An 18589-nucleotide genomic window follows, 5' to 3' on the forward strand; every position below is an offset into this window, starting at 1 on the left:
TTGCTGTATTTTTCCAAATAAACAATACAAGAAACTGTTTATGTGACCTCATGGAGTCAAGTAGGTCAGACAAGACTATCTAGACACACCCACATCTCAGGTGCAAGCAGAGAATCTGAGCGGCAGAAGAGGAGGGATTTCCTATTCGTATTCTCAACCAGAAGCAGTGACTTATTCCCTGTGGGCATGTAGAGTTAGCCCAAGTTCCTGTATTTGGTTTCGGTCGCTCTCTCCCTCAGAGAGAACATATTTCATCCAACACCGTAGTCTGCTGAATCGTAGCCAAAACTGCGCATTGCTGTCCTAGATGTAGCCTAAACTTCCAAATCTTGTCTAATCGGGACTTACTGAAGTGAGATTGTAAAAGTTTCGCCACTCAACAGGTAACGCTGTAAGTGCTTAAAGCTTTACAGAGATATCGTACTTTCGGGAGAACAGGACCTAAAACCCTTACGTAAGGTTCTCTGTTCTCCATAAAGGTAAGCTTTTCGATTCTAACGCAAGGTTGTAGAAGAAGAAAGTTAAATCCAAGTTGTTCCTTTGCTGTGCTTTTTCACAGCCAAACAACCATGAACGCTAACGTTACCTTCTTTAAAAGTCAGAGCGTTTACAGCCCGACAGCTGTATACCCATAACGTAGCTAAGCCTATTTATTAACCTTAACAGGAATGCAAGACCTATTGTGAGAACATATTTTGTCACGCCTTTTCTATGTGGGTGAATAACTTTCCGATTGTTTGTACCCTACAAGCCTATTTGATGCCTTGTCATGTGATCGAATACCTGTAGAGGGCATGGCTTCACCACCAAAACAGCTGAAGGGGAGGGGGGGGTGGGGTTGCATTGGCATTGGCATTGGCATTTATTAAATAACAGTAGGCCTAGACTGTGTTTTTCTACTGGAAAACCTAGCCTATTCATGAAACATGAGTTTCATTGTGTCTTATTAAAGCTGATACATTTTCCATCTCAATGATGTGGTGGATTATACATGGCCTACCTTTGGCTTTGATGAGTTGGCAAACTACAGCATTAAACTTAGCATATTGAATGCATCTTTAACCACATGATGGCGCTCAAAGACCCATTACACAGGTCTTTGGTGGTAAACAGGTGGTAATAAATGTTGCTGTAGGTGTATGTAAAAAAAAAAAAACTTGCCTATGAATATTTACACATTTCCCCCTCATCTATACACAGTTTTAGTCTTATTTTCTTATACGTTATTTGAGTGTGTTTGTAATAATTAGTGTGTGGGTAGTGTCGTTCATAATGCAGAGAGAAAAGACAACTCCCTTGGTTCCTCCAAGGCCTACCGAAGACGTAAGTCCATACCCATTGTACAGGTTGGAAATTTGATCTGGGTCGGTCTGTGTGAGTGTGTTTGGACACTGAAGTTTGTTTTAACTTTTCGCCAACAGGAGCTTGATAATCCCGTCAAACACAGCCTGGGAATGGATCCGGATATTGAATACAAGACAGAAGTAATTACTCCATCCTAAAATCCAGTTTCTCCCATGGTTTCTGGTTTTCTGTGCTTGATTCCTTTATCTCCATGTGATTCCCTTGCCTCTTGTATCCTCCCTCCTCTCCACTCCTACCTCCTCTCTCACCGCCCCACCATACCCACCATTTCATTAAGTCAACTGACTGAAATGCTGTCTCCCCAGCACACAATTTTGTCCACTGCTTATCTTGATTATTTGTTAAGTAAAGTAGAATACAATTTACATGGTATATCAAGCAATACACATTTACACACCCTACAAGCATAAAGCAGGGCTCTAAACGTACTTGTTTTTATTGTCTTTCCAACATGGCTGCTTGACCTTCACAGTGGTACTACCATCTGAATAACAACGAAGGAAGTAGTGAGCTTGCTCCAAAAAGGGTATTCTTAAGTACTAACCTCATAATATTTATTTGATTAAATTATTTTATGTTTTATAAATGTGTTCTCCTCCTGTAACAATGCCATGTGTAACAGAAAGGGTGTGTCCTGTAAAATGGTTTTACTCTCCAGTATATCAGGCATGACAACTTTTCACATTGTTATGTTCTTTAATCATCCTCATTGCACATTCCAATAAACATTATCACGGTCCACATTACGTATGTGTGTGTAGCTGGTGGTAGGTATGAGTATGTGGCATTAAAGTGGCCGCATTCTTGGACATCTTGTGTCTGTACTGAATTGCGCAATAGATAATTATCTGTGTGTGTGCGTGCGTGTGTGTGGTGTGTGCGTGTTTGCTAGAAAACAGGTATGATGGGGATGATGCAGAAAGTCAACCCATTCAAATCCTCCTCACAGGTAACCAATCATCATCCTTTCTCTCTGTACATATTTTACACATGAAACAAGATTCATTTAAATGGCATTTAAAAAGGTCTTTTATATAACACACAACACTCATTTAATCACTTAGGCCTACAGTATTGTGCTACTGACTACTCATACACTATCCCACTTTTGCTTCTTCAAAACCTTGTCGTCATCCTCATCCTCCTCTTCCGCCTGCTTGTCCTTGTGCCTTGTCCTCTTACTCTCACTTACCTCTGTCCAATGCTCGCTTTCATTGTAATCAAAATCAAAAGTATAGACCCTTTCAACAAGGTAAACAAAAACAATGCTTGAACGTTCTATTTGGGCCCCAATCTACTTCCTCTGCATTACGATAACATATGGAATGTTAAAAAGGAAGTCTTGTGGGGCCAACTATGATGCTGATAATGGAACTCTCTTGAAAGGGTCAATACGTGTTGCTTATTCACTGTCCTCAAGCTCTTTTTTGTAAGTGAACTCATTTGAAATGTGTTTTAACATATCAATGTGGAAAGAATATTGGCACAATAGTGTAGCACTCTACATACTAATGAGATGTTTCCTGAGTGTGTTGTTAAACAGCTAAACTATGTGCAAAGTTGTATTTACTGTCTTTTTTTCGTCACACCTTCCATAAAACATGGACAAAAATACTCATCAGACAAAAATTATGATGAAAATGCAAATTCAGACAAATGTCGTGTAGATACATCAGTTTGTAATGCTTTTGCTCATTGTTTGTGTCCTGTATTCGGTGCCTGTGTCATTAAGAGCTCCTCGGCAGGAGCCAAAATGGAGGCTATAGCAGTGACTGCAGAGGGACAAGGCCCAGATACTAAACAGGTCAGCCATGTGGCCTCCTCCACCTTGTGTCAGTGGCATGCAAGAGTGGAGAGATGGTTTTGGATTGTGTATCTGAGAGAAACATCTCTTTATCTAAGTCTCTATCTAACTCATCATTTCCCTCTCTCGGTCTCTGTCTCCCTGATCTCTCTCTTCATTATTCTAACACTCACTCTTACTGTGTTTGTGTGTGTGTGTGTGTGTGTGAGAGAGAGAATGAATGCACTGATATCTGATATTTTTGTTTTACATGTTGTGTTGCAGAATCCTGGAATGTTTGTGGGACAGAAAGTCAACCTTTTCGCAGAAGTATGTGTTCCAGCCTCAGTCTTATCGCCTGAGATATCAATTATTGTGATAGCTGTGTATAATTTAAAATGCTTCGCTATTCAGTTTCTGCAGTGTGCTATGATATGCTTTAATTTTCTCCACAGACGAGAAAGGCCGAACCCTTGCCTAACAATGTAGAGGATCAGACAACAGACAAGGTGTGTGTGTGTGAGTTAGAGTGTGTGTGTGTGTGTGTGCATGTGTGCGTGTGTGTGTGTGTGTGTGTGAGTGAGTGCTTGCGTGTGTGCATAATATGTATGCATACTCCTTTTCATAATGACACAAAGGATGTCATTCATTTAATGACACAAATGATTGGCTGTGTCAATACTCAGTCAATGCGGTCTTTCAGAAGACTTTTTATCATGATCCACATTTATAATCCACCAATAATTAACACAGATCACATTACTGTACCGTCAGAAACATGACTCAGTATTCCCTCATACTGGGGCATGCACATAAAAACGGTACCAGCAGTAGGCCCACATATTATCACCTAGGCATAAACTAGGTCTGTCTGACCTGTCCAGTTTTTTTGCAGTATATTATAATACTATATAATTGCTTAGTACAAAATAATAATGGTATATTTATTTGAATAATAAAGTTGATAATGAATGATAATGAAAGTATAAAATAAAAATTCAGATAGGACTTGTAACAATATGTAGCACACACAGTTAGTCAATGTATAGGCAGCAAGTTGCATATTACATCTCAACCCTTAAATCTAGAACTCCAGAACTATCACTCTTAAAAGCGCTAATCTAGTCATGTCACAACTGAACTTGGGACTTCCAACTTTGAAGTTGACACATTGACACACAGACAGATTTTATAGTGACAGATAAAACATAACATGTACTTGTTCCATGCACATAAGTTTCTTCCTTTTTTTATTATGACCGCCGCACAGTGAGGCAGCGGTCATATACTGTAGGTTTAGTCAGAGTTTTTTTCTTCTTTTTTTTTTCAGTGATTTTGAGTCAACGATTCCCGAGAGACTGAAATGCCGGAGTGCACAAAACTTGTTTTGGGCATGTAGCCTCACAAGGATGACACGGAACCATTGTTTTACGTTTTGATCCGTGTCCGTCCCCCCCCCCCCCCATGCACAAATGCACACATGCACACACTCAATTGCATACACAAAAGTTTCAAGAGTAGGGCATGGAGACAAATTGACAAGCGTGATTTATTTTTTGCAGAGAGAATGTGCAGGACTGAGTGGCGGTCATATAAGTTGATTGTGGTCTTGAACAATACTTCCCTGAGCAAATAAGTGATGTTCGCCCTCTGGCTATCTAGACTATGGACATTAGCAATGTTGCCAGTTTGTTGTTGAGAGAGTCAAGTGGACTCCCCACATCCCAGATGCATGAACACATAAGAGCAGCATAAAAACGAGCAACTTCTCTGACATTCATATGGAGCACAGGATGAAGTATATTAGTTCATAATAGTGTCACCTGCTTTCATATCTTTGTCTATGGAATGTACAGTTTGTAAGTGGTGGGTTTTGTGTTTTAGCAGAATTCTGGGATGTTCATGGGGATGATGCAGAAGGTCAATCCATTTAAGTCATCAGCTCAGGTACAACATCTGTCTGTCTGTCTCTCTCTCTCTCTCTCTATCTCTCTGTCTCTCTCTCTTTCCTGCTTATTGAACACATTAACCCTTCTTCTACTCTTTTCTTTTTTACTTTCTCCATTCTATTTCTAGACCAAAAGAGATGAACCGGAACCATCTGCACATCAAGCAACAGAGAAGGTTGGTCCAATAGGATTTGTGTTGTGTTCTTTCTGCTTTTTCCATGTGAAGCATGAAGTGCAGATTGGTCAGTGAGGCAGGTCATCCATTTCTGATCAGAAAGAGTGATATTGAGGGTATTATAAACATGTCTCTTTGTACCCATTTGGTATCAATCATTATTGTTTTCTTCAAATACACAATTTTATCAACACCAATATTTATGTTATCCATATATAATGAGCATGAAGATATTAAGGATAAAATTAAGGATAAAACAAGGGGCACTTATGTTTTTCAAAAACACACTACCATTCAAAAGTTTGGAGTCACTTAGAAATGCCCTTGTTTTTTATCATTGTTTTCTCTCGCCATTATTGTTGAGAAATTTAACAGCGCCAAACTCAATCAGGAACTCCCTAAATACAGACAGCATATCAAGATTCCCACCAGGGACAAAAACATACTGGACCACTGTTACACAGTTTTTAAAAGATGCCTATCGCGCTGTTTCCCGGGCAGCTCTAGGAGTTTTTCTATGTGCAGAAAGAGAACACTGTGCTTTGCCATATTGCGGGGAATTTACTAAGCTGTCACTTCATTACGTAAACAGCGCTCAACACCGTCCATCCCCGCCCCTTCTACAACGTTAATTCCGTGCCCACTGCTGAACCACAAGTGCAGTTGAACCGGTTCCCATACCTTTCACCATACCTAGAGATGGCATGGTGTTATTTCAGTTAGCCTATTAGCTGGTTTGATGCTCATTGAGCTCAATGCAAATCATACTAGTTAATAGGCTAACTAAAACCATGCCAATCTCTCTAATTTGCATGGTCATCAAACATCATTTTAAAATCATTGATCCATTCAGGTTGCCAGATTGTGTATGAAATACACCCTACACATACACGATCACTTACTTTGAATTTCAACCGTTTTGTCATAGGCTAAAACCTGGCAACCCAAAACCCAAATAAGGAAGCGGGTGCCAACTGCCTCGTCGAGTCTCGTCGTAAGCAAGCGGGCTAGTTGAATGGCCTACTCCAGAACTAGCTGTTGTGAAATTGTTGGGAATTTAATTGATTAACACATCACAAATTGTTATTGAGTGTTGTTGATACACTGAACTTGTTCCCTCGGAACCAAATCTGACAGCAAGCAGCTTTGGAGTTTTGGAAGTAGGCTGCAGGCAGGCAGCTGGTGGATACATAACTGGCATGCGTAAGGTAATGGTAAGGTAAAAGCAACGACCGAAATGCAGTGTTGAAACACGTGTATGGTTGCATATTTAATACGTTTCACAGATCTGGTATAAACACTGCCCCCCCCCCCCCGGAAAAAAATCTCCCGTTTTTGGAAAGCTAAATGTTGACAGGTATGAGGTATGGTGAAGGGTGTGTGATATGGGGCTATTTTAATTCCTTTTTTTTTTTATTTGCAAACATCATTGACATTACAGAAAATGCAACACTACGACATGCACAAGAATACTACATACGACAAACAGATGTACATTATATAAACACATTGTCACGGACAGAAGACGACCCAAGAGCGCAAGTTCAAATTCAGAGTCTTTTTATTGAAGGGTTCAGGGGGGAAGAGGAGTGAGCGAATCGTGAGGTCTTGGAGGTTCCGGTTCCAGGGGTGCTAGGAGTGCTAGGGGTGTCAGGGGTTCCAGGGGTTCTCGGGGCTCTGGGGTTTTTCAGGGTCCTGTGGGTTACTTGGGCTCCGGGGGTCACCAAGTTTCCGGGGGGTTCCAGTCCAAGGTGCTGAGTGTGTGTGTCCCCCAGTGATCGAGCGGCGTCTCGGGCTGAGGGTGGTGACGCGTCGGGGCTCGCTCGTCTGGTGGTCGGAGGCCTGGGGGAACACACACACACACAACAGCAAGATGAACAGCAGGCAGTAGTACAGACCAGGGCTAGGCACTAAACGTGGTGAGAGACAGAAGGCAGATTCGAGTTACCGGGGGGGCTGAAGATCGGAGAGTAATCGAGAAGATCCGGAAGGCAGGTCGGGATAACCGGGGCAGTAGAACAGGGAGGCAGTCAAGAATGGATCCGAATCACAGGTACTGGTCCAGGTTTGAAGACGATCTGACAGGGCTTGGCTGAAAAACAGGGCTTTATATACTGGGAGAGGTTAGTGGAGAAATGCAGTGCAGCTGGCAGAGTAATTAGAGCAGAGTGGGGCAAGGTGAGGATGGTGAGTGGGAAATGCAGCGCAGCTGGCCAGGTAACAAGAGCAGAGCAGGGCGGAGCCAGGTGGAGCTCGTTAGGCAGAGTAGAGAGAGAGTGAGCAGAGTGGCAGAGAATTGAATTCAATTAAGGTTGTTACCAGGGAGAGAGAATGCTCATGACACACATACTGTAACTTAACAAGACATCACATTGACTTGGCTTCCACAAATATAACACAACATAACATTAATAACAGAAAGGCTAAGGATGATTTGCGTCCAGGATGATTACAGATATGATTATCAGGGATGAAATTGATGACCAGAATGAAAAGAAGGGGGGATGGGGGGGGTGCGGATGGTAGCTCTGAGAGTGTGAATGAGGTGGTGTTGGGATGGGGGTGGGGATGGGGGGTGAGGGGTAGTGAGTACGTGAGGGTGTGTGTCTGTGTGTGCATATGTATAAGGCTGGCTTGCTGTTGGGCCAGGAGGAGGGAAGCTGGAACATAGAGAGGGAGGGTTTCAGAGGAGAGGAGTTGTAATTATTCTATTAATGATAAGTATAATAATAGGAATAACTGATTGCCTGGTTGATTGCCTGACTGATTGCCAATCTGGGCACCCATTAATGGCCACAGTTCCACCCAGCCCCCGCAGTTATTTTAATTCCAAAGGCCAAGGGAACTTTATCAGGATGCATAGTGTCCTGGATCCATGAAATATCTGGCCTTTAAAAATAAAACTCTGCCTGCCTTTATTGGAATTTAACATAGTGTGCCAATACCTGTATTTTAAGGAAGAACATGTATTTATTTATGATGCATTATTCATTCACAAAGAAAATTGGTGTCCTTAAAGGTTGGATATTTCCTATTTTTTTTTACTTAGGGCATTACGATCAATTTCCAAAAGATGCTTTTATATTCCTCTTTTTAGTCAACTATAGCAGAGGTGCCAATAATTCTGGAGGCAACTGTACATATCACGAAATACCTAATCAATCGCTATTAGCACTTCTCCTCCCTTGTGTTTGCGCGATACTCCCACTTTCCCCTGACCCTCCAATGAATGCATATGCATGACACGGAAAAGCGCAAATAGCCATTCGCAGCTCCCACGACAGGCAGTCTGCGCTTTTCCTCAGTGTGGCCTGTTTGTACATACCTCATCATGTTTTTACGTGCACATTGTGAATCGAATATGCCTGAAGTGGGCGCAAAAACGTTAGTACATCTGGCCCTCAGACCACTGTCTGCTTCATCTTATCCCAACCTACAGGCAGAAACTAAAAACTTCTAAATGTTTGGCAAAGACGATAAAGAAATGGGACAAGGGAATCAAAGCTGGAGCTGCAGGCTTGCTTTGACTGCACCAACTGGAGCATTTTTTAAGCTTCAGCTACAGACCTCAATGACCTCACTGATACTGTTTGGCAAAGACGTCTCCATCTACCGTAAGAAAACGGATAGAAACACCTTATTGCATGCCACCAGCTTCCATCCTGACCATCTCATTGATAACATCCCTTATGGACAATTCATCGGGTTGAGAAGAATCTGCAACAGGGAAGAGGACTACAACATTAAGGCTAATGAGATGGGAGAAAGATTCAAACAGAGGTGGTACAGTCAGGCTCTTATTGATATAGCTCGAGAAAGGGCCAATCAGAAGGATAGAGGAGAGCTATTACATCCTCGCCCTAGACAACATAATCAAGAAAATAGAATTGTGTTTGTGTCAGAATATTCTACTGCTTCGAGACAAGTCAAAAAGATCATAAGTAAACACTGGAGAATCCCAATGTGACTCAAATCTCAACCATTTGTCTTCTTCCAAACCTCGTTTCTGTTTCAAAAGAGGCAGGAATGTTAGAGACATGGTGGTTAGTTCCGTGTACCAGGAACCCACACAGACAAACTGGCTTTCTCAGCAAGTCTATGGGAATTATAGATGCGGTAGATGTGCCCATTGCGCCAACACTTTTGACACTAAAACATTCAGCCACTCACATTCTGGACGAAAGTACAAGATCAAAGAATTTATAAATTGTCTATCTACCCATGTCATTTATGTACTGATATGCCCTTGTGGCCTTATGTATGTTGGACAGACCAAACGCAACCTCAAGCTGAGAATAGCAGAACATAAGGCAGCCATTAGAAACAATAATCTTGACTATGCCATTGCTAGACATTACATAGAAAAAAAGCATGGTTCTGTTGCCTCCCTCAGGTTTATTGGCATTGAGAGGGTACTACCAAACCCTAGAGGTAGTAACATAGTCAAACAGCTCTTGAGAAGAGAGGCCTTTTGGATAAATGAACTGTCCACTCTTGAACCCGCTGGTATGAATGAATCACAGGACTTAAGCTGTTTTCTGTAAATATAAGTGTATAGACAATGGGGTATTGTCCACTGGTTTAGCTGTATTCGTGGCATTGGTGATACATTGATGATACCTGTGACCTATATGTACTTTTCTGCAAAACTCTTTGCTCTTGTTGGACTTTTGATGACGCTATTTTTGATGATGATAATTATGTATATATGTATATATTTGATAAGAATTGTATATTGTATATTGTATATCTTTGCGGACGTGTTCTATATCTTTGTCTGTTAATTGTTGATTGTATTTAACTGTTTATGGGAATATTGGATATTGGCTTTTAAAATGGATGTTACAAACAACTGGTCATGTGACTAGAAGGTAATTAAAGACACACCTGAGAACTCAGACCATACCTGAGCGAACCTGAGGACGCTGTATGCGAAACGCGTTGTTCGCTCTGAATAAAATCCAAGTATACGTCAAAACAGTGTGCGGTAGAACTATATATATATATAGCTACAGTGAGAAGCTAAAAAATAGCCTCTAAGCCAATGACCCTGCATCAGTTTGGAAAGGCCTGCAACAGGTCACGAATTACAAGAGACCATCCCCCCACCCTGCAGAAAATCCCAGACTGGCTGATGACCTGAATGATTTTTACTGCAGGTTTGAAAAGCACCCATTATCACACCCCTCATGCACAATAGCCCCACAACACTCAACACCCAACCCCCTTCCCCACCTGCGCTAACAACCTGCGACAAGGATGTGTGCCGGTTCTTTCAGAAGCAGAAGATCAATAAGGCTCCAGGACCTGATGGTGTGTCTCCCCTCTTGTCTGTGTGTCTGTGCTGAACAGCTGCTGCCAATCTTCACGCAGAACTCTAACCAGTCCCTGGAGCTGTGTGAAGTGCCCTCCTTCTTCAAAAGCTCCACCATCATCCCAGTACCCAAAAAAACCCTCCATCACAGGATTAAATGACTACATGCCTGTCGCCCTGATATCTGTGGTCATGAAATCCTTTGAAAGATTGGTGTTGAGCCATCTGAAGGACATAACAGGACCCCTGCTGGACTCCCTGCAGTTTGCCTACAGGGCAAACAGGTCGGCGGATGATGCCGTCAGTATGAGACTCAATTCATCCTGCACCACCTCGACTCCCCAGGGACATATGCCAGGATCCTGTCTGTGGACTCCAGCTCGGCATTGAACACAATCATGTCTGAACTCCTACATCAGAAGCTCACCCAGTTCTCAGAGTCTGCCACCACCTGTCAGTGGATCATCAGCTTCCTGACTGACAGCATGTCAGACTGGGGAGCATCTCATCCAAAACCCAGTCCATCAGTACTCGCGCCCCACAGGGGTGTGTCCTCTCCTCGCTGCTCTTCTCCCTCTACACTAATGACTGCATCTCAAAGAGCCCATCTAAGTATAAGTATATATACTCTTTTGATCCCGTGAGTGAAATTTGGTCTCTGCATTTATCCCAATCCGTGAATTAGTGAAACACACTCAGCACACAGTGAATACACAGTGAGGTGAAGCACACACTAATCCCGGCGCAGTGAGCTGCCTGCACAACATCGGCGCTCGGGGAGCAGTGAGGGATTAGATAGACAGATAGATAGATAGATAGATAGATAGATACTTTATTGATCCTCAAGGGGAAATTTAAGGGTCTCAGTAGCATACAGACATAACACACAACATGCACTTACAACAGAAATGGTAAACATTACTATAGTATAAACATATAACTAAACTCCACTGTACAATAAAGACAGTAGAAGATAAGATAAGAAACTAACAAAACTAAATACTAAATACACTTGTAGGACCCTTTAGAAATATGTGTTACTGGACCCGTTTCACTATTTCCCTATTTCTCTACATTTAAGGTGTAGGACTCAATTTCCCAGAATCCCCTAATTTAGTTTTCTAGCAGTTAATTGCACTAGATATATATTTTCTTTCTATGATTAAACCAATCTCTAATTCATGTTGTTCATGGTGGTTGGCTAGAGATCAATAGGACATTAGATTACCTTTTTAGGTAAAAATAATAGTTTCCGCTGGAGGAAGGAAGCTCTGATTTTTCCTCTAGAGGAAGTGAAGCAGCAGCTACGTTTCTACTCGGGAGGAGAACTAATGTTTGGAGACTTGAAACTGTGATGTTCGGCCCAAATATTGTATACAGTTAATAACTCTAAAAGCTAGTTTGTTGTTTATGCATTTTAGTCCAACAAGTTCGGTTTTATATCGAAGTTAAGACTGTTTCTCTTCGACCAACGGCAACAGCGTGGTCTCCATTACCACTCAGTTCTGAGGCTAACTTGAAGCTGAGGCTAGTTAAGTAGCTGACTTGCTGTGTGCCTGGACTGTGGTTCGCCAGAGACTACCGTTCCCGTGTGTGTGTGAGGAAAGCAACGGACAGACAACGAGTGAAGCTGAGGTAGCCTGCTCAACCAGCTATACCAAACGCTTGCTGGGACTTCGTTCTACTCAAGGGGGCAGGCGAATTCCCGGAAGTAGAAGAATCGACGTAGGCTGGAGGGACCACCTCTCTGCTAACTCCCATAGAAGTCCATTCATTCTAGGATTATTTTGAAATACCATAACTTCATATAACATATATCCTGTGCCGATATTGTAGCTTCTGTGTAATCCACATAAACACTACAAAGGCAAAACAGACTCCACTACCACGTCCATAACGTTGGTTAACCGTAAGAAGAATGGTTAGCTTGTTCAGTTGGAGGGAAGCTAGCTTTGACTTAATCTCTCTTTCGCGCCGTAGGGAGATAACCGTATTGTTTGGATAAGAAGCTCAGTCCACCTTACTGTCGATGACGGTAACTCATAAGCAAAACCTATACACGACCGTATGTTAAGGTAAAGCATTACACAGAGGCAACCTAATAATAATAAAAAAAAGTAAACCTAATTTTTTTTTAAAACGGCACTAATCATTACAGAGGTTTTCGATGGATTGACCGTAGGTCGGAAAAGTGGAAAGAAGATTAGCTTCAAGGCTATAACTTTTTTGTTTTGTTGACTGTTTTTGAAGATGATCATGTATGGTAGCTTCAACATTAACACGACTTGGTGAGGATGATATTAATAATAATACATAAATAAATGTTTAACTTTGATGACTTTGAAGGCGAAGGAAGTGTGAGAAGAATTTCTGTGTATCTATCATATGAGTTACAAGATTCAGTTCGATGGCTAACGTCACGAAGTTAAGTGTGAGTCTGCGCAGTACTGGGGGGACCAACTGAAAAATCGTTCTATTTGACTCGGTGCCCTCCCATTGAAAACGACGGAGTCTGTTCGTCCATTTCTTTTACTGTCTATGGTTCTACTGGCCAGCGTGTGAGGTCACGCCATTTTGCAGCAGTTCGAGGTTGCGTGAGTACCAAAGTGAAGCCAAGGAAAGATAGCGACATGGGACTGTGTAAAAGCAGCCTGCGTTAATCGTTTCTTTACTAACATGGATTACTGACATTCCTTGGATTATACATTATGTGCACCAACGTGACGACTGGGCCCCAACGTTAGTTTCAAATCCGAGCGCTTGGTTTAGTGTCATATGGTACTATTTTAACTAATAGGCCTATTTGAACTTTCACTTGTTGTGCAACAAAGACACATATTGAGTAACACGAATTGTCATTGACAGTATTATGGTGTATTTCATGTAGCATTGTTCAGGGTAAAAGTTTAATTAATGTAAACTAACTGGTATTGCATAGATTTCGAATTATTATTGAATTGAATTACCATACATTACTATTTAGAAGTATGCTGTAGGAAAGGCTACAATATAATTCATTAAAACTTAATTGAAAGATAGTGATTGAACTTTTAAAAAGGGTTTAAACTTTTTGCCATATTATTTTCTTATGTCATATTAAACTGAATTCTAAAAGTTAAAAGATAAAGGGTACAATAAATGTTTTATGTTTCAAGTCCCCTTACATGGTTGCATAGTATTTCATTTAGGATAAGCCATACAGGTAGAAGTAACTTTAATCACTTTACATTTCTGAGGATTTACACATTTATATCAGGGCACTGGTATAGTAATTCTTCAGTGGAGGCACCGCAACAGTTAATTATTCTATTGACATTTTTTTCCTTCTACCTTTTTCTACTAGTGTTACTATTCCCTAACTTAAATGGTAGACGGTAAGTCCAGCAAATTGAGAGCCTAGGATCCTGTTTATGTTTAGTCTGTTTATGAATGTGACTCCAGTATATGTTGAGACATTGGGGAGAAAAAAAAGGGTTACACACTATATAAGTTAAATTAAGAAAGTCCAATGTGCTTGAGGATGATCAAGCATAAGACGCTTGTAGTGACAGGGCCAGGACTGGTGAGGTGCTAAAGGGAGTGAGTGTCATGGTGAAGGTGCAAACAGTAGTCCAACCATAGTCCTTAGTTTATTAGGTGCCTTGCTCAAGGGCACTTCAGCCCTTGGTCGGGGTTCGAACCGGCAACCCTCCGGTTACAAGTCCGAAGCGCTAACCAGTAGGCCACGGCTGCCCCAATCGGCTGCCCCCATCTGTAAAACTCCTTAAGTTTGCAGATGAGATGACAGTGGAGATGGAGATGACAGTGGATTTTAGGAGAAGCCCCCCCCCACACCCCCCACCATTCAGAATGACACAGTGTCCAATGTGGATTTCTTTAGGTTCCTGGGATCAAACATTTCACAGGACCTAAAATAGTCTCCCCACATTGACTCTATCCAGAAAAAGGCCCAACAAGGAAGTTTAATCTGCCTAAAGGCTCTGGCATGCTCCTGCGTCACATTTGCGCGTGTCCAAGACGTGCGTCATTTTTGCCGTGGACGTGAAGCATACTCCAATTTCTGCTGTCCTGAATGCGCGTTAAATTGTTAAGTTTAGCGCCTGCGCACTACGGATTAACTGTGATACTCTGCCCCACCAACTGGGGGCGGTACGTCGAGCCTGAAAGTAGGACACAACCACCAAAAAAGCCTGAAACGCCTGAAGAAAAGAAGAACTTGGGATGTGCGAGCACTAAACGAAGGAAGAGCTGATGAAGGAAAAAGCACCACGAGTACGTTCGCCTGTCTGCTGGGAAGTTTGATAAGCTGGCCCATCGCATCGCTCCATTTATCATCCACCAGAACACACACAGCACACCTGTTGGTATAGCTGAGAGACTAGCTTAGCCTACTTGCTTATTAGGCTACTCATGTAGCTAAGTGACTCGGTGCTGCGAGGGCAGCAATATTGGTGCGATACAAAGTAAAGACATTTTTCTGAACACATGCAGCAGTGTCATGGTAAGAAAGAGTTGTGCGTACAGATGTCCTCAATTAAATTTGTATCGAGTCTTCACACCTGCCTCATACCAAAAAGTATGAACCAAAAACCTGTAAATATGACGTGTCAATAAAAGTTTTGAAGTAACTATTTGTGTTCATAATGTATGTCTCACTGTGATAATGGGTGTATTTAGAGCGAGCGGTAGCCTAGGTTATTCCTTCAATTTATTATTATGATAACATTATCCGGTGTTGACAGGCGAGTTTCGAGATTGAGTTCAGCATTGTTCAGGAGTAGGCTAGGTAATAATGATTGCACCTGGGAGAGGTAGGCTACATTCCCTGTATTATTATAATCACTATTGATAACGCATTATATAAGGAACAGGCGAGAATGCATCTCGATCAGCAAGTGTTACATGGGTTTCGCCTGAGCGTTGTAGAGATACCTTTAATTGGCTTTGGGTTTTGCGATTTGATTTCAGCATACGCTCATTTTTAAAAGATGCATTTAATCCGAAGTCATGTCAGCTCGCTATGCAGGGAGTAGGGCTGTCACTTTTATTCGAACATGACGTGAAATATCCGTAGTCTAACTATAAATAAACTATTCGGTTTTTATTGCTGTGTAGCGCATTTCCCGGTGTTGACAGGCGAGTTTCGAGATTTGAGTTCAGCATTGTTCAGGAGTAGGCTAGGTGATAATGATTGCACCTGGGAGAGGTAGGCTACATTCCCTTTATTATTATAATCACTAACGCATTATATAAGGAACAGGCGAGAATGCATCTCGATCAGCAACTGTTACATGGGTTTCGCCTGAGCGTTGTAGATAGATACCTTTAATTGGCTCTGGGTTTTGCGATTTGATTTCAGCATACGCTCATTTTTAAAAGATGCATTTAATCTGAAGTCATGTCAGCTCTCTATGCAGGGAGTAGGGCTGTCACTTTTATTCGAACATGACGTGAAATATCCGTAGTCGAACTATAAATAAACTATTCGGTTTTTAGTGCTGTGTAGCGCATTTCCCGGTGTTGACAGGCGAGTTTCGAGATTTGAATTCAGCATTGTTCAGGAGTAGGCTAGGTGATAATGATTGCACCTGGGAGAGGTAGGCTACATTCCCTTTATTATTATAATCACTATTGATAACGTATTATATAAGGAACAGGCGAGAATGCATCTCGATCAGCAACTGTTACATGGGTTTCGCCTGAGCGTTGTAGATAGATACCTTTAATTGGCTCTGGGTTTTGCGATTTGATTTCAGCATACGCTCATTTTTAAAAGATACATTTAATCCGAAGTCATGTCAGCTCTCCATGCATGGAGTAAAGGCTGTCACTGTCTATGATTAGTTTTATTTTATTGTTTACCATCTCATTCAGTGCTATATGATCCAGGGCTCATGACCAAATCAAGCCAATATAATAGCCAGTAGCCACAATGAGCCCATGCAGCCACCCTGTTTCGACAATCAAAGGTAACGCACAGAATGGCCAGCAGACAGATAATTACGTCCCCAACTCATCTAAAGTGTGGTGTCTTGAAATACTTTGGGTTCTACACCATAGATGGTAAAGTGACCGTTAAATATAATGTTAAAGAATGTATCTGTGGATTGTGGCTTTACATCGGTCGAAGTTGACTCCATGTCGTGGTGTCTCACGTAACTCAAAGCCAGGCAAGCTGAGGACAGGCGCTCTGTTCCATCGTCGTTATGGTAACCAAACAAGTCTTCTTCTGTCTAGGTTTGTTTCTACGTTTAAGTGTTGTTCTTCTATGTGGTCCACCTACTGGAGGGGAGTGTTTACAGCAGTTCCGTTTCACACATGCGCAGTCTACGCGTCACTTTGACGCGCGGTCTTAAATTTCGGTCGACTCAAAGACGCGACGCATGCTGTAAAAATGACGCAATTCTCGTCACGCGCTCACCAGTGCCGCGTGCGCGGGACGCAGACGCGGGACCATACTTTAGGCTTAAGGAGCTGCTGACCACTTTCTATTCAGCCATCCATCATTCAGTCTGTCATCTGCACCTCCATCACTGTCTGGTTTGGGGCAGCCACCAAAGGGAACAGGGCCAGACTGCAACGGACAATTAGGGCTGCAGAGAGGATCATTGAAGCTGAACTTCCCTCCATCCAGGACCTGTACCGGTCCAGGGACAGGAAAAAGGCAGCAAAAATCTCTGCAGACCCCTCACATCCTTGTCACAAACTCTTCAACCTCCTTCCCTCTGGTAGGCGATACAGGGCTCTGTTCGCCAAAACCAGCCGACACAAAGACGGCTTCTTCCCAAGCAGTCACTCTGTTGAACGCTCAGAAATAGCCCCCTCCATTACACTGAACAAAGTCAATCAACACTGTCCATCATCCCCAGCCGTACCCCCCCCCCCCCCCTTCCACACACATACTGTGTTTATACTTATACATATACATAGCCATATTCTACTGCCCTTCATTCTATTCTTACTGTTCTGTTTTTATTCTTGTATGTTTTTTATTTTTTTTATTCTTATTTTATTTTTAAGTGAGTGTTGTACTTTGAGAGCAAAGATTAACCAGAATCAAATTCCTTGTTTGTTTACGCAAACCTGGCCAATTAAGCTGATTCTGTTTCAAATGTTGTAAATGACTGTTGTGGAAAGAAATGGCTGATCTTTAATGCAATATCTACATTGCCCATTATAAGCAACCATTAATCCAATGTTCCAAAGGCACATTCTGTTTTCTAATCTGATATCATTTTAAAAGGCTAACTGAGAAAACATTGGAGAATCCTTTTGCAATTATGTAAGCACATAATGTAATCTGAAAACTACTGCCCTGATTAAAAAAAACAATGCAACTGATCTCAGCTGGTATTCTGTCTATAATGGAGTGGAATGGACATTTCTAAGTGACCCCAAACTTTTGAACGGCAGTGTAAGTTTTTTAAAATTACAAAAATGGTATGTGGGGTGGCTAGATGGCACATTAAAATCTATGTGGAAGTAGCTCAATGTAAGGACATTCAGTGTACACAGTGCCAATGTTGCACCACAGATAAATGGATAGAGTTAAAATTAGGGGTGTAACGGTTCATGTATTCGTATTGAACCGAAACGGTACGGGCGTCACGGTTCGGCGCATGAATTTACACGGAGAATACACGGTATAAAAATACATAAAACTCGTGTGCGGATTAATTAATGTTATGCGCAATTACTGTTAAGTAGCGAGAGTTACGGGAGTTCTTTAGCGACACCTAACGCTAATCTGTAGCCTCGCCTTAGCTCTGAAGCTCTGATTGGCGCCTATGTTTTTTTTTTTGTCAGATCGTCTGTCGAGTCCATCAGTCATTAGCAGCACTAAGGTTAGACCCACAAGAGTTAGAGGATCCGCTGGTCTCTTTAAGATCGCAAGTTTGAGAACTTCTAAACTTCTGTAACGTTAGTACAGGCGAAAGAGTGGTGGATAAGATGAAACTGTGTGTCGGCGTTGTTCAGCAGTTGTTGGGTATGTGAGTGGAAAA

General features: G+C 41.9%; 1 protein-coding gene across 2 annotated transcripts in view; it reads left to right on the forward strand.

The window, feature by feature from the left end:
- The first annotated feature begins 139 nt into the window (after positions 1-139).
- The window catches only part of LOC121689414, a 50971-nt gene continuing 32521 nt past the window's right edge, over positions 140-18589 (forward strand). Inside the window, exons 1-10 of one of the 2 annotated variants that reach the window (XM_042069212.1) lie at positions 140-479; positions 1262-1323; positions 1422-1484; positions 1838-1891; positions 2258-2314; positions 3098-3169; positions 3434-3478; positions 3604-3657; positions 5033-5095; positions 5225-5272. In XM_042069212.1, the coding sequence (XP_041925146.1) occupies positions 1273-1323; positions 1422-1484; positions 1838-1891; positions 2258-2314; positions 3098-3169; positions 3434-3478; positions 3604-3657; positions 5033-5095; positions 5225-5272 (507 nt within the window). In that variant the 5' untranslated portion in view covers positions 140-479; positions 1262-1272. The remainder of the gene's footprint in view (positions 480-1261; positions 1324-1421; positions 1485-1837; positions 1892-2257; positions 2315-3097; positions 3170-3433; positions 3479-3603; positions 3658-5032; positions 5096-5224; positions 5273-18589) is intronic. The other variant, XM_042069213.1, reaches the window with a different exon arrangement.

This window comes from Alosa sapidissima, chromosome 18 (genome assembly GCF_018492685.1).
Source record: "Alosa sapidissima isolate fAloSap1 chromosome 18, fAloSap1.pri, whole genome shotgun sequence".
NCBI lineage: Eukaryota > Metazoa > Chordata > Actinopteri > Clupeiformes > Clupeidae > Alosa > Alosa sapidissima.